The sequence below is a fragment of the Armigeres subalbatus genome, chromosome 2, assembly GCF_024139115.2.
Source record: "Armigeres subalbatus isolate Guangzhou_Male chromosome 2, GZ_Asu_2, whole genome shotgun sequence".
NCBI classification, from domain to species: Eukaryota; Metazoa; Arthropoda; class Insecta; order Diptera; family Culicidae; genus Armigeres; species Armigeres subalbatus.
Window position 1 is genome coordinate 464,138,072 of NC_085140.1, and position 22,727 is coordinate 464,160,798.

At 39.3% G+C, this 22,727-nt stretch overlaps 2 protein-coding genes and 1 long non-coding RNA gene across 5 annotated transcripts in view; all 3 read left to right on the forward strand.

Moving 5' to 3' along the window:
- The window catches only part of LOC134213900 (protein spaetzle 4), a 94,281-nt gene extending 91,572 nt beyond the window's left edge, over window positions 1-2,709 (forward strand). For all 3 annotated transcript variants that reach the window (XM_062693371.1, XM_062693370.1, XM_062693369.1), the window contains exon 4: window positions 2,245-2,709. In XM_062693371.1, coding sequence (XP_062549355.1) covers window positions 2,245-2,671 — 427 coding nt within the window. In that variant the 3' untranslated portion in view covers window positions 2,672-2,709. The remainder of the gene's footprint in view (window positions 1-2,244) is intronic.
- Window positions 2,710-9,710: 7,001 nt separating this feature from the next.
- Window positions 9,711-11,513, forward strand: LOC134218365 (uncharacterized). The gene is made up of 3 exons (XR_009981324.1): window positions 9,711-10,212; window positions 10,502-10,881; window positions 10,996-11,513. It is a non-coding gene; the product is annotated as an uncharacterized LOC134218365 (long non-coding RNA).
- A 6,822-nt stretch (window positions 11,514-18,335) lies between these two features.
- LOC134210534 (uncharacterized) overlaps window positions 18,336-22,727 on the forward strand; it is a 45,548-nt gene continuing 41,156 nt past the window's right edge. The window contains exon 1 of the mRNA XM_062686578.1: window positions 18,336-19,343. Coding sequence (XP_062542562.1) covers window positions 18,336-19,343 — 1,008 coding nt within the window. The remainder of the gene's footprint in view (window positions 19,344-22,727) is intronic.

Consider the following 22,727-nt stretch of genomic DNA (forward strand, 5'->3'; position numbering starts at 1 on the left):
ACCCCCAAACTGTCATTTAAGGGTGCAAGGTTTGAAATTCCAGACTTTTCACTTTTTCCATATAAGCTTGGGCCACTCTAGTGCGCATGAAGAATGAGGCACAGGGCAGCTACGCTTATTGAAACACCGAAACGCTCAAAGAAAAGTTGACGGGCTTCATTCAAGTACAGCACAGGGCGCCTGGTGTACAAGTCCAAAATCCATTGTCGTTTCGTTATATCAAACTTGGAAAACACAGATGTTCGCTGAGATTTTGTTAGAGATCCATCCCGTTCATAGGCAGCAATCCATGACGATATAGTGGTTTTTGATTTATGATAAAGTATGCCTAGTTGGGAACGAGATATTCCCAAGAAATAATGATCGTACAAACAGTAGTACTTAGTATTGGCACTAGCTTGCTTGTTCCGGACGTTGCTTAGAATGATATTCTCCATATCTTATCCTTTTTATAACGCTTATTCTCACAGGAACGACGGAACGAGATACGAAAAGAAAATTCACGAATGAAAACTATTATTCAAATCAATAATAAATAATTACTTGCACGAAATGTAACGTCAAAATGACAACGTTATGACAGAAAGTATTGTCAAATCGTCGACCGGCTATTTCAACGTTGATTTCTAGGACCGGTGATTTTAATTCATCGGGTACAGTTTCCAATTCAACGTACAATATAGAGTTGCGCAAAGAGTGAAGTCAAATCTACCTATTGATCTGTCAATCCGTCTACCTATCGAGCAAAGTAAACAAATGCTTGTTGGTGAGGCGGAAGTATTGTTATCGCCTAATGATTATTATGGCGAATTAAAACGCATGAATTGAAATGTATTAGATTTGATCTAGAAACAGCTTCAAAAAACATCAATACATTCCCCAATAAAGTAGCAACAATAAACTTACGTGTTTGCACTCTGTGGTGGGTGACTATGTTATCGAAATAAAAAACTTTAGAAGTGATCGCTCCCGTGAAGTTACTTGAAGGGTTGAACAAAAGTGAAAGTTGGCAACAGAATAATAAGAGCATCATTCAGAATAAGTGTAAGAAGATCCTCTTTGCGTAACTCTATATAATAGACTCTGTATAAATAGTAATCAAATATTATATGAATGAATTTTTCGTTGGGAGCGAAGCTATTTAAAGATTATGAAATGCTCCATTCGGCAAGTGATGGTTGACGTCGTTTTCAGAATAACTAAGTTCACTATAAATAAGAAAAGAAGGAAATCATCATTAGTAGACGGTAACGTCAGCTTCTTTCCTCGATGACAGATGTGATGACAATTCTGAAAATAAAAGAAGCACTAGCACAATATTAGAAGGTTGGACACTTTAGTGATACTCATGTTATTTTTTAAATGCTTTCCAGACTGCTATCAGAAATCAAGGGTGGGTTTAATCCTTGATTCCAATCTAAGAAAAACATTACAGGGACATGAGTATTACTATTTGCGGTCGGGAAGCATCTGGAAAATTGGAAGGAAGGATTGGTGTAGTATTTACTTAATGACTTACCGACAATTTCATAAGTAGGGGAACGGTTCGCCACTTCATCTCATAGCTCCTATTTCCATCCCATCAAAAACAAAGCAATGGAAAGGAATTTGGTTTGTTTATTATTTTTGTGATTTTTTCAGCAGTGAGCACGCATGTTGACAAAAAGAAGCGACGAATTTGGTGCCGTATTTCTTTGTTTAGCGATGAGATGGATATATGTACAGTGAGATGGAGATCGGAACATTTCCCCTACTACAGAATTGGAAATTGGGGAAAGTTTTCGTTGGGTCAGGATTTGCCTGTGGCTGGCAATGTGACCGTGGTAGATCTTACCCCGTAACACACCAAGTAAAGGTGTCTACCTAGCATTACGGGAGTTACAACAACTAAACCTATTATACTACAAAAATGTATTATTATTATAGTCTTTATTAGAGAGACTTGCAGCTTAAAAATTTCATTCAAACCCTTATACATTTAAAACATTTTAGCCACGTTGTTTAATACAACATATAGAAAAATCATAGACTAACAAGAAAGACCTTCCAATTATGACCGCAATGGCTTCGTACTAAATAGTAAATGTTATATATCAAACTACAAATTTTGAACATAAGTTATATCTTCTTTATTTATGTGTATTAAATATTGAATATTATTTGATTGTCTTTCAGATATGTTCGTATTTTCAATATTTTGTTGGAAGCTGTCTTACTAAAGGGATTTTTTTTCTCACTTTCTAGGAATGCTTGCCCTGTGAAAGAAGAAGTCGTCGCTCCGTTTTGGGCTAATAACACAAGAGGAGAAGTTCTTGCATTATTAAACCTGTATCCGTTCGAGCAGTATGTGCATTGGGAGAAATGTGCATACGAGTTGAAACAAATGTACTGCAGGGAAGGATGTCGCTGTGAACAACAATACAGGCTACACCGTCTACTAGCATACGATCCACATAATGAATGCAGAGGAATATTTTCTGATTGGTTTAGATTCCCATCTTGTTGTATTTGTAAGTGTTATGATATTCCTTTTGATTTTCGAGTTACCTCGAGAAGCCCGAGAACAATAGTTAAAGAATCTATTCAAATAGCAGAAGATGAATTACAAAATGCAATTTACGATCATGCTGTTGATGAATGGTATCGACCGAAAAATAAAGAAATTTACTAATATTTACCAAATAAATAAAATTAACGAAAACTGATAAAGTTTTAAAATGATTTATCATTTATTAATAGAAAGAAAATATCGTTTCTCTCTTTGCATTCGACCAGCAAAAAAAAAATGTCAATATTAATAATAGAGGTAATAAACTATAGAGGAAGATTGCCGCTGTCGTCACTGGCGAAACATCTTTTGCTGGCCAGGATAGGGCACCAAATGTCAACAAAGGAAAAATCAGTACGTTTTGACAGATAGGTACCCAACATGTTTGGGGACAATAACAAAGGGAACCGCAGCGACAATCGTCCTCTATAGTTTATTACCTCTATTATATTAATCGAATGGAGTAAAAGACGGTGTTGTGCGATGGGTGCGATGGTTTTTTGCACCCTTAACAATATTTGCGTTTACCAGCAAGCATCAGTGGAGTAACCACGGGGGGGGACAAAATTTCTAGAAAAAAAAATTTTTTTCGGAAGAAAAATGTTCAGAAACCCAACACCTCACCCCCCCGAACCAATTTTCTGGCACGCCACTGGAAAGCGTACACTTATTTTGAACTTAATTGTTACATTTTGCAATGTCCTATAAATTACTAATTGCAGCCCTTTATAATTGTTATTGTTTTGATGTAGGAGTTAGATTTGTGTAATTGTAAAATTTAAATAAAATCCCCTTTTTGCTATGCCGCTTGAACGCAAACCTCACTCCGACTCTGGGAGTAAAGCGATTCATCCCTCCGACAAAAAGAAGAACGCCGAAAAGAGGATCGGGTAGTGATTTCCGCCCGATGAGAAGAGGCCTGGGAGGCATGGATAGAAGGGAACGAGATCGGTTAGGTTGGTTGGTGACTGATCGCCGAAGTAGACGGTTGACTGTACAACTAGTCCGCGTGTGATTAAAAAAGAATGAACCGTGAAATCCAAAGACTACCCAAATTTAAGGGTGTTAAAACTGTCCGTGTGTGAGCTCTACACCAAAAGTCTAGGCTGAAGCAGAACATTGGTAGTGCTAATATCTACCAAGTCGCGCCTTTTCCTCGGTGAAGTTTAGTTGGCATTGGGTATCAGTGTCGGTCTCGTCCTTTCCGAGACCTTGTGCCGGTCGCTAGTATTTGTGGGCACGTGATTGCTGGTGAAGTCACCGGCCTGGAAAGCGGCGGAAGGAACCCCTTCCTAACGTAAAACTGTCTCGATTAGGGAAGCCAGGAATGCCCCTGAGATGAGTCACCAGGTGAGTCGCATGCATCCATATAGTAAGAACACCGCAACTTACATATTAATATTAATATTACTATGGATGCATGCGACTCACCTGGGGGCCGTACACATATTACATAAGCACTAATGGGGGGAGGGGGGTCGGTCAATATCTTACGCTCCATATAAATAAAAATTCATTTGTATGAAAAAAATCTTACATGGGGGGAGGGGTGGTCGAAAAACCCAGAAAAATTGCTTACGTAATAAGAGTACGACCCCCTGGTGACTCATCTCAGGGGCATTCCTGGCTTCCCTAATCGAGACAGTTTTACGTTGGGAAGGGGTTCCTTCCGCCGCTTTCCAGGCCGGTGACTTCACCAGCAATCACGTGCCCACAAATACTAGCCACCGGCACAAGGTCTCGGAAAGGACGAGACCGACACTGATACCCAATGCCAACTAAACTTCACCGGGGAAAAGGCGCGACTTGGTAGATATTAGCACTACCAATGTTCTGCTCCAGCCTATTTTTTTTTTTTTTATTTCTTTATTAATGTGTTTTTTTAATCTACAGATTACACACTGCTCCAGCCTAGACTTTTGGTGTAGAGCTCCCACACGGACAGTTTTAGCACCCTTAAATTTGGGTAGTCTTTGGATTTCACGGTTCTCTCTTTTTTAATCACAAGTGGACTAGTTGTACAGACAACCGTCTACTTCGGCGATCAGTCACCAACCTAACCGATCTCGTTCCCTTCTATCCAAGCCTCCCAGGCCTCTTCTCATCGGGCGGAAATCACTACCCGATCCTCTTTTCGGCGTTCTCCTTTTTGTCGGAGTGGGATGAATCGCTTTTCTCCCAGAGTCGGAGTGGGGTTTGCGTTCAGGCGGCATAGCAAAAAGAGGATTTTATTTAAATTTTACAATTACACAAATCTAGCTCCTACATCAAAACAATTACAATTATAAAGGGCTGCATTTAGTAATTTATGGGACATTGCAAAATGTAACATTTCCCCCGAGGCAGAATAAAAAAAATTGATTTTTTTTTGATCAACTAAATCTACATATAAACAAAAAGAGTAAACAACAAATATGAAACTAGTATGAATTTAATTTACAGAATAATGAAATTTAAATCAAACAAATCTTACAAAAACAAGGTTGATCATTTAAAGATTTTAAAGATTTATAAGGTGATTGATTCGGGTACGCGCAATTGGGGGGATCCCCGTGATCTGGCACGCCATCACGGTGAATCCAAAGTTTTTTTTTTCGACTTCTTAAACACCCGTAAGATTCTGCCAAATCGACAGATCTTGCTGGTCGACTAATTATCTTCATCCCACCTAACCGTCACGGAATCGTCGCTGCCTCATCCCCTATTGTCGGAGTAGAATAGTTTCGCATGGGGAGATCACTACCCTTTCCTTCCAACTCTGCCCATTCAATTGTAGACTCACAGAGGTACATCATACTCACTCATGGTTTGATCGCTGGAGAACGTCCTAATTTGGCCATCTTACACAATTGGAAGACACATTAGTTTTCTTTCACGATCGAGTTTTGTAAAACTTAATTAATTTTCGGCCGGCCTAAAATATCGTTCTGGGTTTTCCCGAACGTGGAAAATCTCCTAAGCTAATACTGTAAACCCTACTCTCATTGAGAGAAACATTGGACATTTACCTTAGGAGATCGGCCACCACAGCATGCTATCTCCTCTCAGTGCACGAGAGAGGTATAAATACTGCGTTGTGTGGTGTGGAGAGTGAATTACTTTGAATTTCCACCGCAGTTTTTCAATTTAACAGCAGAAAACAGAATTTTTAAGAAAGAATATGATCGCCCGTGAACATTAAAGCTGTGGCTTTATCTGGGTGGTGCGGATAGAATCGATTTGGTAGTCAAACTGAAGCCAAAATTTTCTATTGTGCCGGAGCCAAACATTGGAGATTGTGGTTATGTTCGTTTCATATCTTTTATTGAGAAGTATTGTTATTATTTGGGGATAGAATAAAAATAAACTTATTTCGAGTTTTGTATTCTTTGTAAACGCATATTTTCACAATATATTTCGAGTGGAAAATTAGTAGGAATGCAACTAAAAAGCATTCGTTACGAAATTTCACGAGATTCAGCAGCTGATTGGAGCAAGAATGTATGTAAACAATCGTAAAGTCATGTAGAGTCTAGCGCATTTGTGCGCCCTTATGCAGCATGTAAAGATAAATTCGAAGAGCGGGAAATGTTTGACAGCCAAGTAACTGCAAAATAATTTTGTTTATGGGAGTGATTTCAAAATATCCCTCTACTCGCTTGAGCGCAGAAAAGTGGCTCTATCCGCAGCACCCAGGGCTTTATATGCTCAGCTGGCCAAACTCCCACGTTTTTCCCGTCTGCGTCTTCGAGTTCGTAAGAGCTTGAACCGAGTTTTCCTACAATACGACAGAGTAAATACATAGGCGCTAGCTTAGCATTGTAGTATTCCCCGGCGTTGGATTGCTTGAAGTTGCGGCGGTATACATTCTGACCCACTTTGAATTCATCTGGACACGCACGCTTACGCAAATTGTAGCGTTCTGCGCCGGATTTATAAGCTTTGCGTAAATTTTTCGATACCAGGTCATATATTTCACCACATATTTGATTAAGCTTCTGAGTACGCTCTTCCGGTTCATACTCCTCCTTGTGACGCATCCTCTGGTGATCGTCTGCTCTGGTAGCGATCTCATGGTTTCGGGTAACGAAGAATGGAGTAAAGCCTGTGGCGGAATGCACCGTGTTATTAAAGACATGCTCGATGTCAGAAATCTTGGTATCCCAACCCCGCTGGTCCTTCTGGCAGTACGTCCGTATGGCTGCGTTGATTGACCGATTAAGCCGTTCAACCGGGTTTCCTTGACTGTGATGTCGTGAGGTTGTCCAGTGCTTGATTCCAAACTGCTTAAGCAGCGCCTCGAATTCTTTCGACAAAAAGGTCGTGGCGTTATCTGTCAAAACGATCACTGGTATCGAATTCCTCAGAAACCAGCCCTCACGAATCGTTTTGCAGAGGTTTCCCGCTTCGATCCTTCGAACGCACAGTGGGACCAATTCCAAAAAAGACGATCAAAAATGTTAGAAGTGAATAAAATGGTCTAGCAGACCACATATTATGAAATTTCATTGAATGGATGGTTCATCTTCTCGGCATCACCAACCCGTAAGCTAGAGATCCACTACCGGGACGAGAGGTGGGGCACCAGTCGTCGCAAGCACGCTAACGTTCTCAAAGACAACGTGCTTGCACCAAGTGGTGCCTCATCAAATATCAATGGCTGGCGCCGCCAGTGTAGAGTTCTATTTCTATGAGCAGTTTCACATGTATTAACTGTAACCTTTAATTACCGATTTCTGCCGCCTCACTGCCGTGCTTACAGAAAATGTATTCCATTATTAGAAATTGTAAACATATATAATGGATTTTGTTTCGTCCCTACACAAAGTAAAGCTGTAGAGGAGCAAATCTTTTCTTGATATTACGGTTCATGTGAAAAACTCTGATCTTTTTACAGAGTAAGTATGGAAAATTATATGTAGGCGTCAAATAAAATAGTCTCCCTGCATTGCGACTAAACATGACATGACTTAATAGTTTGTCCTACTTCCTTTAACAAAATTTTCCATTTTCCTTCCAATGTATGACACAAAACAAACGCAAACACCATCATGGCCACGAGCGTACGAACCAGCAGTTAATCGTGTCGTTATCGAGTGCAATTTCTGTTGCCAACGATGAAACTTACAACTGTGTTGGTGCGAATGCTCCGATGAAGTAAATGGCAATAATCAACATCGAGTCCGCTCTCAACTTTAAAGCGCGTGCGTTGTTTGTCGATTAGTTTTCGTGTTCAACACGTTCCACATTGCAAGCTTTGAAAAGCTTTGCTGGTTGCGTTAGCGTTATCGATATTGCCGTAGCGAGGATTCTAACCCGCGACGAGCGATGCGACGCGACGCGATTCATGTAAAAGAATAACAATCATTATCAACAGGCTATCAAATTGCACTATCGCGTCGCGTCGCATCGCACGTCACGTTTACTCTGGCTTCGCCCTTAAGGAACATTTTTCGTTTTCGAGCATTTCTTTATTTTAGGGAGCATTTTTCTTAGGTTACAGAGCATTTTTTATTTGTTTATTGAGCATTTTATTCATCCTAAGGAGCATTTTTCTTAGTTTTCGGTTTAATAGGGTTACCAAGCAAAACAATCAGCAATAAACTCTAGGGGCTATACAATTGTGCATACGATTCTAATTTATGATAGCCAATTTTAAGGTACTTTTTTTTTTTTTTTAATTACTTTATTTGCTTGATTTTTTATAATTATTAATAAGTTCATCACGGTGAAGAATTTTAAGGTACCTTTTGAACTATTTTATAATAATTCTTTTGTCAATATACTGCGCAATTATCATTAATTACGTAGCACATCTTTGCTTTTTTAAGGGACATTTTTAATTGTTTACGGTACATTTTTTTCGTTTTTACGGTACGCTTTTCGAATGTTTACGGAGCATTTTATATATTTCAAGGTAATTTGTTAGATAATTTGAGGAAAAATGATCACTTTTTTAAGGAACATTTTCCAATTTTTCAAGGGTAATCATGAATCTTTCATGATGCATTTACCATTTTGCCTATAAATCTGGCGCACACGCTACAATTTGCGTAAGCGTGCGCGTCCAGATGAATTCAAAGTGGGTCAGAAGGTATACCGCCGCAACTTCAAGCAGTCCAACGCCGGGGAATACTACAATGCTAAGCTAGCGCCTATGTATTTACCCTGTCGTATTGTAGGAAAACTCGGTTCAAGCTCTTACGAACTCGAAGACGCAGACGGGAAAAACGTGGGAGTTTGGCCAGCTGAGCATATAAAGCCATAGCTTGAATGTTCACGGGCGATCATTTCCTTTCTTAAAAATTCTGTTTTCTGTTGTTAAATTGAAAAACTGCGGTGGAAATTCAAAGCAACTCACTCTCCACACCACACAACGCAGTATTTATACCTCTCTCGTGCACTGAGAGGAGATAGCATGCTGTGGGTGGTGTCGATCTCCTAAGGTAAATGTCCAATGTTTCTCTCAATGAGAGTAGGGTTTACAGGATTAGCTTAGGAGATTTTCCACGTTCGGGAAAACCCAGAACGATATTTTAGGCCGGCCGAAAATTAATTAAGTTTTACAAAACTCGATCGTCAAAGAAAACTAATGTGTCTTCCAATTGTGTAAGATGGCCAAATTAGGACGTTCTCTAGCGATCAAACCATGAGTGAGTATGATGTACCTCTGTGAGTCTATAATTGAATGGGCAGAGTTGGAAGGAAAGGGTAGTGATCTCCCCATGCGAAACTATTCTACTCCGACAATAGAAGATGAGGCAGCGACGATTCCGTGACGGTTAGGTGGGACGAAGATAATTAGTCGACCAGCAAGATCTGTCGATTTGGCAGAATCCTACACAGAGAAAAATAAAATTGGGATTTTAACTACTTTCGACTTTTATATCAACAACAGCTGAATTTTGGTTATTTTGAATACTATAATACTAGACTTGAAAGAAAACTTGTCAATCTGAATAATTAAACCATATTTAAAAACTTTGTTTTTCACAGCGTATCTTTTTAAAATGAATAATAATGATTTAGTCATTTTCCTTAATAACTCATTATAATGTTAAAAGGTTTCTGGCAACATAGCTTCGGATAGCTGATTGGTTTTGGCTGGCAACCAAAGAAGCAACATGAAAAATGAAAAAAAAATATGGACAAACTGTCACCGAGAGTAAACGGGATCGTTCGGATCGTTCCGATTGTTCACGTCAGTTCATACCGGCAAAGTACAAATCCGGCGTAGTAAATCACGAAACGCCCAAAAAGTGGTACTTTGTTGAGACGGACGGTGACAATGACAGCAGGAAACACGGAGATTCCGGCGAAATCGCTGATCGGACAATGTTCCAGCTGTGAGCAGAACGAATATCAAATACATGATTAGTGACTATGTAGTGATAACTGCGCGTTGCTTTGTAAAAGCGGACAAGGCAATAGACATTCACATTTTCGGGAGTGCCATCTGGGATGTATCGCATGGTGCCGGTGCTATTAAGTTCCACATCCGACGGAAACCATTATATTCTCGATGCGGCACGATGGTTTCCGCTTGTCGGAGAGCTTTGACGGAGCCAATTAAAAGTTGAAAGCGGATCAGCTGTTGATGGCGCCAAAGTCAAGTTGAATGGCAAGGAAGTTAAGTCCACTGATGATTCGGCGATTCCAAACGTACTTGTATACATAAATTTAAGGTGAGTAAAGTTTTGTAAATATTCCGTTAAGTTCCATTCACCAATGTCCTGGCTAAAATTCCATCACAAACCTCAATGCCATCGTAAGCATAACTGTCTCATATTGAGATGAAAGTTATATCAATATGAGACAGTTATGCTTACGGTCACAGACCAGTAGAAAAGCGAATGTTATCGCACCGAATAACTGTTTGTTTAATTGGCAAATTTGACTGACTTCATTCGCTGGGTGAAGAAACTCTTGATTTGATACTAAAAACATGCAGAATAATCTATATACTTACAACAGGTTACCGCCACCAATTTCGGATTATTTGAGGGCTTCATGGATCGGAAGTTACTGTGATTCTGGTATTTATATCAAGGCTACTAGAAGCGGGTGCTGAAACTCCACCAGCAGTACTTTGTCGACGATGAAAAAGAAATTTCTCCGCTGACGGGTACGGAGCAGCAAAACACCGAAAGCAGTTGCACGGAATTTGATCCTATAGCGGTGCGATTTGTGGAGAAGTGTAACGAGTGTTTGCTTCAGCACCATATCCTAGAACAGTAAGTTGCAGAGCAAGCAATTGGAATCGGTGAGCGAGGAAGAAATGCAAAAGGAGATTGACGAGAATCCACCTCCGGAGGAGCCACTGATGTGTGGAAACTGGAAATGTGAATTTGCCGGTAAGCTTTCATCTCTCATGTTTTTTACCATTCTATTTTTCCATATTATTTTTCTTCTATCGTCTTTCATGCCTTCTACTTCCTTTTATAAAAAGAATACTTCATCTTCAAAAGGTAATGGCAGCCGTGACCTCCAGAACACCGGTGGCAATGGATCGAAACGGATGCGAATCGTATTTAGACCAGCAACTATCATCGCCAGAACCCATCGAGATGCAAGTGCAATTGATGATTCCAGAGACGTTGCAGTCAATAATTGCTAGCTGTTCAGTTACATTAATTACGGCACCAGTAACTATGTCGGAACAGCGCAAAATGCATTTTACACGCAGCTAGACCATACAGAGGATCGGTTTCCGGAATTGATGAAAAATCGCCTGCCACAACTACAGATAGTGACACTACATTACAGCAGTTCTCTGATCTGCATAGCACCTATCGCAGTGTATGCCTTCCGGATCAATAATCTGGGTAGTGTCTTCCAATACCTTGTTGCATGTAACATGAGAGTTGGTTCCGAGTTGCAGAATTCTGGCCGCGAGGTAAAAGCTGAACATTTGTTTTTATATATATAATAAGAAGAAAAAGACATATATGTGTAATAAAATAATTTCAGAATAATAATAAATAAAATGGAGAGGAAAAATGATTACAATTTGAATACGAAACATTTATTTTGATCTTCTGGACTCAAATTGAAAGCACATTTCATTTGTTATTTTGAAAGCTTACTAGTTGTTTCTAAAGTAAAATAAAAATTTACTTTTGAGAGGATTGAGTTGCCTACAAAGTAAAATACACATTTATTTTGAGAGGAAAAATGTCATTTTGAGGAGTCGGCTCTAGTCGATGTTTCTACCGAAGTAACATTTTTACCGTTGTAGATTTAACAGTCTTAAACTTTCTACTGAAAATCACTAACTAATTTTCTTAATTACACCAACGTTTCTTTTATTTTTACCAACGATTTTTTTTGTGTGTACGGGTGTTTGAGGAGTCGAAAACAAAACTCTGGATTCACCGTGATGGCGTGCCAGATCACGGGGATCCCCCCAATTGCGCGTACCCGAATCAATCACCTTATAAATCTTTAAAATCTTTAAATGATCAACCTTGTTTTTGTAAGATTTGTTTGATTTAAATTTCATTATTCATTAAATTAATACTAGTTTCATATTTGTTGTTTACTCTTTTTGTTTATTTGTACATATTGTCGGTCCAACAACAAAAATTGGCTTTTGATTTTTCGAGAGATATTTTGTTTGTAGGAGAAGGGGAATAGTTTAGGGAGGTGATCACCAATTCTTTGGAGAAAAAAATTACCACTCTCAAAATATCCGAAAAATTTCTGTATCCGTCTAATATGATTCTACCGGCGGACTCATACTCGCCACCGAGCTTGATCGTTAGAGAGGTTGTAGGTAGCACGTGCTGATGATAGGAGATAGCATTTCATTTGTAATATTGTGTATCCGGAATAAATTTATACCGCTTTTTATACCGAAGTTGGATTTTTCCCCAGATACAGGCAACTTTCCCAACTTCGGAAGTAGTGCGCTGGATTCGCCTAAAGATGCGCTAAACAACGTATCAATTAGTTTGACAAATAAAACTTCGGAAGAAAGTTCGGTTCGGAAGTCCCGACTTCCGAATTCTAACTTGGTGCTACGCCGACAATAGCACGCTGCTGTGTAAGGAAGGCAACCAGCGAACCAGCACGCTTAGATGAGATTACCTAAAATTAGGTTTTTATTTTACCTACAATTAGGTATTGGATGTTTACTAAAAATGTCGATAAAAATTACCGATAATTATCGTTAGTTTTCACCGACTTTTGAGTATTTGATGTTTTTGAATGATAACGTTATTTTTTACCTAAAATTTAATAATTCTTAACTTTGTTCAAAAAAAAAGTTTGTTGTTGTGCATCTTCCGAGGAAGCTTCTTAAAATCTATGCAATCCTTCCTGTTGCTGCTGCTACAAACTTCCTGTTCCTGCTGATACATTCGTCGGACTAACTTATGATTAAAAATTGACGGTAAGTGATCAACTGTGTAGGGTTAAATTTTGGATTTATGTACTGGAACTTGTGCTTATTTGCAGGCATCCGGAGAATTGTTTTCTTGTCATCTTATGAAACATCAATGGAAGATCAGTGTTCTATAAAACTGTTAATGCATATTTACTGCAAGGTTTCGAAATCATTTAGCCATTGAGGCATGCACATATCGTGTTGTGAGCTAATCCCCTGGAAAGACACATAAAAGTATTCCACCCTAAAGCTCCTAGACCGGATCAGGATTCAAACTTTCTCACTTGAAATCTCACCCAATAAGGTCTGTTTTGATGATTTTCATTGATTTTTTTAATTTATTTATTTAGCTTTCATTTTTACAGATAACAATGAGCCAACAATTTGACGCAACAACACTCGGATCGCGGCCCCTTCATGTTATATTGAAAAGAAAAGGCAGGATGACCAGAGGTCGCACAGATGAAATACTTAATACCTAGCATTATCCTTGTGTTTCCTGATATTAAGTACCACCTAGAAATACTAGAATAAGAGATAGGCGAAGACGCCATCTTGTTTCCAATCGAACCGTCAAAAGCGGTTCCATTTCGACTTGTTTACTTTTTGCATCCATAAGAAGCAAGCAAAAAGTTCAAGTGCTGCCAGTATTATTTTCACGATTTCATGCATTTTCATACGTTGCCATTTCGGAAGTTTTTCACTCCGCCGGTCTCTGGTTATAGGGTTGCTAGTGTAGTAGATAAAAGGCAGATGAAAAGTAAAAACATAATTTTGGTCCAAATATTCTCAGTGTGTTAAGACGATCACGAGAGAAGGTCGAAATCGCACCCACTGTTGATTGAACAATTTCACCTCTCTATTGTCGAATTCGTTTTTAAACCTGGGTTAGTGCCAACCCGAACCCTGAATAAAAAAACATTTTCAGTTCCATCTGTCATTGGGTATGTTGGTGTGCGTAGCATCGTGTTTGTTTTGATTCGAAACGTTCGAAACATATGATCCAGGACATCCAGTGCACTGGCAGTGCGTTGGCGTTGACTAATCAGATCATGATAAAGAAATATGTTTAAGTGCGTGAACTGATTTTTGCGGATAGTGAAATTTACTTTTAGGTGGATATAAATAGGGAAACTGCTCCTGTAATTCATTTCATGGCTCCGATATTCATCCCATCAAAAACAAAACAATGGAAAGGAATTTGGATTGTATATATTATTTTTGTGATTTTTCGCAGCAGCGACCACGCATGTTGACAAAAAGAGGCGACGAAATTGGTGCTGCATTTCTTTGTTTCCCGATGAGATGATGTATTTTCATATAATGTTCAGTGAGATGGAGATCGGAACAGTTCCCCTATTTAATTATATTCAATAATCCCGTGCACATTTTTATACCAAGAATTCGGTATAGAATTCATGTAAAAGAGATTTTCTATTCTACAAAAATTCATCTATTTCTGCAAAAGTTTTTTTTTTCGGAGAACACTCAGAAGCATGTAATAAAAATTCTCCAGGTTTCGCTAATTTTTTCCTCGTTACCTCTCCTGATAAAGGTTAATAAGGGGAAAATTTTCCGCCGGATTTTGGGCCCCATGCATTTTTAATTTTCAAGAATCTCCCGGAGGAATTGATCAAGATACTTCCGGGGGAATTTATGTACGAAGCTTGTTTCCTGTATTCTAGAAGAATTTCCTGAAGGAATTATATTGTAGGAATTTCCAAATTAATTCCTGGAGCAACTTCCAGAGAAAATCCTTCAAAGATATTCTTAGAAGAATTTCCAAAGGAATTCATCTCGAAAGGATCCCTTGGAAAAAATATGGAGGAATGCCTGAAAGATATCGCCAAAAATTCAAGAAAGAACTACTGAAAGAATTTCTGAAGTTATTCCTGGCAGAATTCCCGAAGAAAATTTTGAAACGCACGAAAGAGTTTTTGGAAGAATTTCAAAAGAATTTCTGCATAAGAAATAATTCTATTCGGTATTCCACAAATATATTTTTCTGACAATTCTTAGCGAATTTTGTGAACGAGTTTCAAGGGGAACTCCCAAACTACACAATTCTATCCACCGACCTAATTTAGGACACCATCTTTGAGGAACTCCTGAATGAACTTATGAATACATAACTTCTCTAACAATTATTTTTCAAACTGAATCTAGACAACAGTACTGGATTAATTTCATTTTAAACTACAATAACAAATATCACAATATTCCCGAAAAAAGATTTTCAACGCGCATTTCATTTTAATAAACAGACAGTTTCGTTTCTCCCTTCTGCTTGTTTATTCCGCCCAGTCCCACCCACCCACGTGGTTTTGACAGTTGTAGTACAGTTGTATTGGTGAACCCGGTGTGAAACCGTGAAACAACACAGTGCGAACCCGACAGCTCTGGGGTTGGAACTAGTGCGAACCTAGTTCCAACCTAAGCGAATAAAAAAACACTTTGACAGCACTTAGGTTGGAACTGGTTCCAACCTAGGTTGGAACTTTTTAAAAACGAATTCGACATATAATTCTTTCTTCGCGGTGGGAAAAGCATGGAGTACCAGAATGAGAAGCGAGGTGTGTGTGTGTGTACAAGCAGCACAGCGATGGTGCCGCATGTGTGGTGTGAGATTCGATAGGAATGCGGCGATGGGAAATGGCTGCTATGAGTAAGGAGTACGTATGATGATGTGTGACAGGGGCGACTAGATGAAACAAGCTTAGGATAGTGCTGGGAACGAAGAAGTCGGGGTCTTGGTGATCGGAAAAGTTCTTTCAGTTTCTTCTGTTGGCTAATGTTAAAGCTGAAACACGTTCGGAAACTTAATACTCGTTGCGGTAAATCAGTGTGGGCGTCAGCCATTTTGAAAAACTGGCGAATTGACGTGAGCGTCAGTATTTGAGTAACTGACGATTACTTTGGAAATTGTGGACTTTAGAAAGCTGGGAAGGATCGTTACGATGGCCACTAAGAGGCACGACAATGGCGTGGTGGATGCTCCCGCTAGGTGAGTATTTTTCTTCTCCCGAATACCAAAAAAAAAAAAAATTGAGTGGATGAGTTTCGATTATTTCAATAGTGTCTTATTATTGACATAAGGGGTAAGGCTACGGAACTGATTTTTGGTTTACGTAGAATTGAAAAAGCAACATCAACAAAGACTCTAATAGAAACTAATAGCAGGAGGACTCTGGGTAATGTGAAACGTAGGAGCGAAAGGACACCTAAATGTGAAGGAGCAAGAGGACTCCAATTGGAACTCAGGGCATGAGGACTCTGGGTAAGAGAAAATAAAGGAAGGAGCAAATTGACTCCTATCAAAAGAAAAAGATAATAGAACTTTAATTGGAACCTTGAGCATGAGGACTCTAGGTATTGCAAAAAAAAAAAGAAACAAGGAGTGAAAGGACTCCTAGAATTGAAGGAGCAAAAGGACTCCAAATGAAAGGACTCTTAAATGTGAAGGAGCAAGAGGACTCCAATTGGAACTCAGAGCATGAGGACTCTGGGTAAGAGAAAATAAAGGAAGGAACAAAATTGACTCCTATAAAAAGAAAGAGATAATAGAACTTTAATTGTGAACCTTGTGAACTCAGTGATGAACTCTTTAGATATTAAGAAAAATCACTTAAATAAAGATTAAAAAAAAAAAAAAAAAATGAGGACTCTGGGTATGGAAAAGAAGGAGCAAAAGGCTATTAGAAGAAGGAGCAAAATTACTCCAAATGAAACTCTGAGCATGAGGACTCTGGGTATGGAAATAGAAGAAGCAAAAGGACTCCTATGAGAAGAAGAAACAAAATGACTACAAATGAAACTCTGAGCATGAGGACTCAAGGTAAGGGTAAAAGCTTAAAACTTAGAGCATGAGAATTCTGGTTTATATATAAAAAAAAGGAAGCAAGAAGACTCAAAATGAAACACAGGGCTGGTTAACTCCTAATTATGCGAAAACAAAAATAGATAGGGACTAAAGACAAGACTAAAGACTAGTTTATTAAAAGTTAAATAATTAATAATATAACATTTTCACCCTATGAGCCCTTTATCTCTCGAGAAATCATTAGTGAATCATAGTAGACCACGTTCAGGCTAGTGATATAGTTACTTGATATAGAGAATTTTGACATGAGAAGTTATATGTATTATTTGCAGTGAAAATAAGATATGTAAACTTTGTTGTCAAGCTACACTATGTCAAGTGATATAGCTCGTAGTCTGGAAGGCACATAAAATAACAAAAGTAAAATCAGTCTTTTGTATTCTACAGGAAAATGAAGAAAAAAAGCTTGAAAATGGATACAGTTCTTAAGGAGTTGGCGGATAAAAAGTCTGCTCGAATCGAATTGAGTAAGCAACTAGAAAAGGCAAACGAAACGATCGCGGCTCTGCAGGTTAGTTTGAGGACCCCACGATCTGAAAGCGTGGATAGCAACAGTTTCCTAGAAAACGCGGGTCCTTCCAGCACTCAGCGCAGGAACGAGTCCGAGACGGAGATATCCAGATTTATGACATCAGTGAACCAAATGTCGATTTCATCCATCCATGTACCGGAGTGCAGGCCCATAGCAACTGGTGAACAGATTGGCCGTCGGGACTATGAAACGTGGGTGGATCTGTTAATGGATTCATTGAGGTTGGCTGGTGTCGAGGACGAATCAACCAGATTCGTAGTATTTAAAGTGAAAGCCGGATCCATGCTTTTGGACATCTTCAGGAATACAAGGTCAACTCATGAGGCTCCGGACGAGACGGCATTCCCGTATTCAAACGCCTTGTTCCGACTAAAGACGTATTTTGGATCGGCTTCGGACATAATGCTCCAGCGTCGTAAGCTCGCATTTATGGTGCAAGGATTGGATGAATCGGATTTATCATTTGTTATGCGGATTGGTACCACAGCCCGGTTGTGCGACTTTAAGGAAGAAAAAGAATTTGAAGAAATCATAAATGCAGTGGCAACTCACGCCAGGAACAAAGATTTTCGAATCGCGGCACTCCGAATGCTCAACCGAAAAGGCTGCTTCACTGAACTTGTGGATGTGATTCGTGAGATAGAGGCAGTAGCAATGAACGAAGAATATTATCACTTACAACATGCTAAACCGGCGCAAGCATCAGTCGCTGCTATTAACGCAGCTTTTCCAAAATCGAGACCTGCACAGCGAGATGTGGGGTATCAGTCAGTTTCACGAGGCAAATTCAGACGGTCATATACCACGCACACTAGAACCTCGGACCGGTCAGGTTTCAATACCAGTCAGGAAGCTGATACGTATCGCTGTTATCGATGTAACGGAGCCAACCACAGACCAAATGAATGTTTTGCGATAGACAAGGTGTGTTTGAAGTGTGGTCGCAAGGGGCACATCCAAAGAGCTTTTTTTGCAGTTGCATATCGCAGCGTGTATGGCAACAAAAATAATGGACGAAGGAGTAATACAGGCCACTGTGGCTGGTTTGAAGTGTGAGTTCCTCATTGACTCGGGGGCCCAAGTGAGCACAATCACGAAGCAACGATATGATGATATGCAGTCGAACCAGCAGTATAAAGCTGAATTATACAACGTTCAGCATAGTACGGTTCGTCCTCTAAAGGCCTATGCGACGGATGGAGAAATTCCAGTAATTTCGACTTTTGAGGCCTTCATGCACATATCCGACGACCGCCCGACTTTACTCGAAAAATTCCACGTAGTGAAGGAAAGTAGATCTCTATTAGGGAGGGCAACTGCAACCCGTTACAGTGTCTTACTCCTGGGGCTACAAGTCCCTGTGAGTTCGGTGAAAACTCTTTCACGGTCCTGGTACGAATCAGATGAAATTGCATCGGTGGCGTTTGACGAAGTGTTCCCCAAGTTCAATATCCCTCCAGTAAAAATAAACTATGATCGTACAAGACCGCCATGCCGCAACGTCTATATGAATATTCCAATAGCAGTTAAGCCGATGGTCAAGCAACGTCTAGAACAATTGCTATCGGCGGGTATTATTGAATACGTCACGGATGATATGGAAAACCTATTTTGCTCATCAATGTTAGCAATACCCAAAGGAAAAAGCGACATACGACTAGTGATTGATCTGAGGGGACCGAACAGTTATATTCAAAGGACTCCATTCGCGATGCCAAGTTTGGAAAACATTTTGGCGGAATTAGATGGGGCACAATGGTTCTCGACCATAGACTTGGTCAATGCATACTTTCACATTGAGCTCGACAAAGAAAGTCGTCATCTTACGAATTTTTGTACGGAGTTCGGAATGTTCCGGTGTATTCGATTACCGTTCGGGTTGTGTAACGCACCCGACATTTTCCAGGAAGTTTTGCAGCGAAAGATTCTTGGAGACTGTCGTGGTGTTAAAAACTACCAGGATGACATATTTGTTTATGGAAGAACCCCTGAAGAGCACGACGAGAACCTAGAAGCTGTAATGACACGCCTTCGGGAACATAATGTGAAAATCAAATCAAATCAATCAAGCAACGAATCAACTAATCAACCAACCAAGCAACCAACAAAACAACATATCAACTAACCAGCCAACCAGCCAATCAACCAGTCAAGCAACTAATCAACCAAATTACCAACCAATCAATCAACCAACAATGAAGCAACCAACCAATCAACCATTCTACCAACTAACAAATCAAGCAGCAACCAACCAACCCATCAACCAAATAACTAACCAATCAATCAACTAACCAATCAAGCAATGAACAAAACAACTAATCAACTAACCAACCTACCAACCAACAAGCAACCAACCAATCAACCAGTCAAGCAACCAACCAACAATCAAGCAACCAACAATTGAAGCAACCAACCAATAACCAATCAAACAATCAATCAACTAAATAACCAACCAATCAACTAACCAACCAATCCAGCAATCAACTTATTAACCAATCAACCAAGCAGCCAACAAAACAGCTAATCAACTAACCAGCCGACCAACTATTCAATTAACCAGTAAAGCAAACAATCAACCAATTTAGCAACCAACCAACTAATCCAGCAATCAGCCATTCAGGCAAGCTACCAATCAACCAAGCAATCAAGCAACCAACCAACTAATCATTAACCAAGCAACCATTGAAGCAACCAACAAAACAACATGTGAACTAACCAGCCGACGGACCATTCAATCAACCAGTCAAGCCAGTCAAGCAACCAATCAATCAAATAACCTGATTGGTTGGTTGGATTGGCAACCAACCAACAATCAAGCAACCAACCAATCAACCATTCTTCCAACTAACAAATCAAGCTGCAACCAAATAACCAACAAATCAAGCAACCAACCATTCAAGCAAGGTACCAATCAACTTATTAACTAATCAACCAAGCAACCAACAAAACAAATAATCAACTAACCAGCCGACTAACCAATCAATCAGCCTGTCAAGCAACCAACCAATCAACCATACCATACTACCAACTAACAAATCAAGCAGCAGCCAACCAAATAATCAACCAACCAATCAAGTAATCAACCATTCAAACAAAGTATCAATCTACCAAGCAATCAAGCAACCAACCAACTAATCAACCAATCAAGCAACCAAACAACTAATTAACCAAACAATCAACAAAACAACTTATCAACTTACCAGCCGACCAACTAATCAACCAATCAACTAAATAACCACAACCAATCAATGAACCAGTGAACCAACCAGTCAACCACTCAAGCAACCAACCATTCAAGCAAGCTACCATACCAATCAATCAATCAAGCAACTTATCTGAGTCGATTGATGTGTCACAATATGGATCTTCGGGCCTCTCAACAAAAGTTCGTTTTGAAGTGATCCTAAAATAGGTATGTATTCGTAATCATTACGGTAATTTATTACAAGTACGGTAGTGTGGGCAGCAATGTGAGTCACCAAGTCATGCAAATGTATCTCCGTAAATATAATCAATGAAAAATGAAAAATTGAGCGCATCTGGCGAATATTGTTTTCATTAGCTGTTTCACTAATTTTCTGCTCTCGACGAGTTTCCGAATTTGGCGAGACAATATTCCCATGTTGCTTCTTTGGAGGATCTGAGCGTCGGCGTTCTCATAATCTTCTGCATTGGCGTAACTAAGGAAAAAATCTAGGGGGGGCTAACTTTTTTCAATTCTTACAGTCAAACACAAAAAAGTTGTTTATGTTCAGCTGTCCGCGAGTTGGCCTACCAAACAGCTATTTGAATACATCCAGTGACGACTGAACAGCTCTGACATAAAATGGAAATGTCGTGGGATTCCCAATAACTTTGATACGTAAAAAACTTAAGCACTTTAGATACATTAAACTTTCGAGTTTCACATATCCATTAGAAATAATTTCAAGTTATTGTGGGCTTCATGGCCGTGCGGTTAGCGACGTCAATCATCTAGACGCATGTGCTAGGGAGTATGGATTCGATTCCCTCCAGTAAGGAGGAAACTTTACGTGATTGAAAAATTCTCCACTGGTCCACTGGGTGTTATGTGTCCTGTCCGTTGTCTCATGCTAAGTGTTAAGTGCTCAGTCTGTACGACCTCTGGTCAAAGATGGTGCTTCTGTCTTTTCACATTTTAGTTACCTCTCCTTGAAATTTCAGGGTTTATCGAGCTTTTTTCGGATTTCAAGGATTATGGATTTTTTTTTCGGATTATCAAGATAATTGGAAATTCAAAGTTTTCGGGAAATAGCAGCAACATCGCTTGAATATTTACCAGATAAATCTGCAAAAAGAAATGCCTTCAAAATGTCTGCTATTACAGACATACGATACGTTGTACTCAGCTATCACAATATCGAAAGGTTTCTCTTGATAATCCTTTCAGAAATGCCATGCATCTTACCAGAAAGCTGTTGGAAAGTTAGAGGTCATAGGCACACCTAAAAAAAATACTCGCAATGCAATGCAACGCAATATAACCATAAAAATCTTAAAGAGTTTATGATTTTCTGATAAATAAAAGTCAAGATTTGTTAGAAATTCTTCGGTAACCTAAGCATCCTGTGTTTCCTGCATAAGTTAGGGACGATTCAAATATGACGTGCACTACTTTTTGAGATTTCTAGACCCCCCCTCCCCCCTCTGTCACGCTTTTTTGTATACATTGTATATGCAGTGTCACAAAATCTTAGACCCCCTCCCCCCCTAAAACCTGTGACATCATTGTTGAACGACCCCTTAAACAATTGTCTTTTTCATGTTGTCTAAATATTACAGGCAGTTTATTATTTTACTTGAATTTTCTTAATTGAATCAAAATCTCAGCTATTGTATTTGTTCTGTTAGTCTGTTACTTCTATTATTCAATCAGCATTAAATCAGCATGAAAATACTATTCCAACTCCAACATTTATCTCGACAGAGTCCCAAAATGACTGTAACCATGCCCGTCCTATCTCTCACCTTGGCTCAATTCTCATTTTGGCAGCACAAATGTCAATGCATAGGTGAAAAGTACATCTGGCGTTATGTGCCTCCGAAAGTGTAATTTACTCGCAATTGTGTAATTCGTACGCAATTCACCTTAAGCAATTATATGAGTGGCTGAGAATAAAGGAAGCGTAATATCCTTCGTGTTTAGCATTCCTAACCCAAAATATATCAATTTTTCGAAATTAGAAAACATGATAAAATATATTCAACTCACTGTAGAGATAGATGATAAGAATTCATTATTTGCAGTTACGCCCAGGTATGATCAGAGCGCTATAGCGCTATAGATATGTGCCATATTCATGCAAAGTCGTGGGAATTCTAGGAGGGGCTAACTTTATTCTAGGTGGGGCTATAGCCCCCCTGTAGTTACGCCAATGAT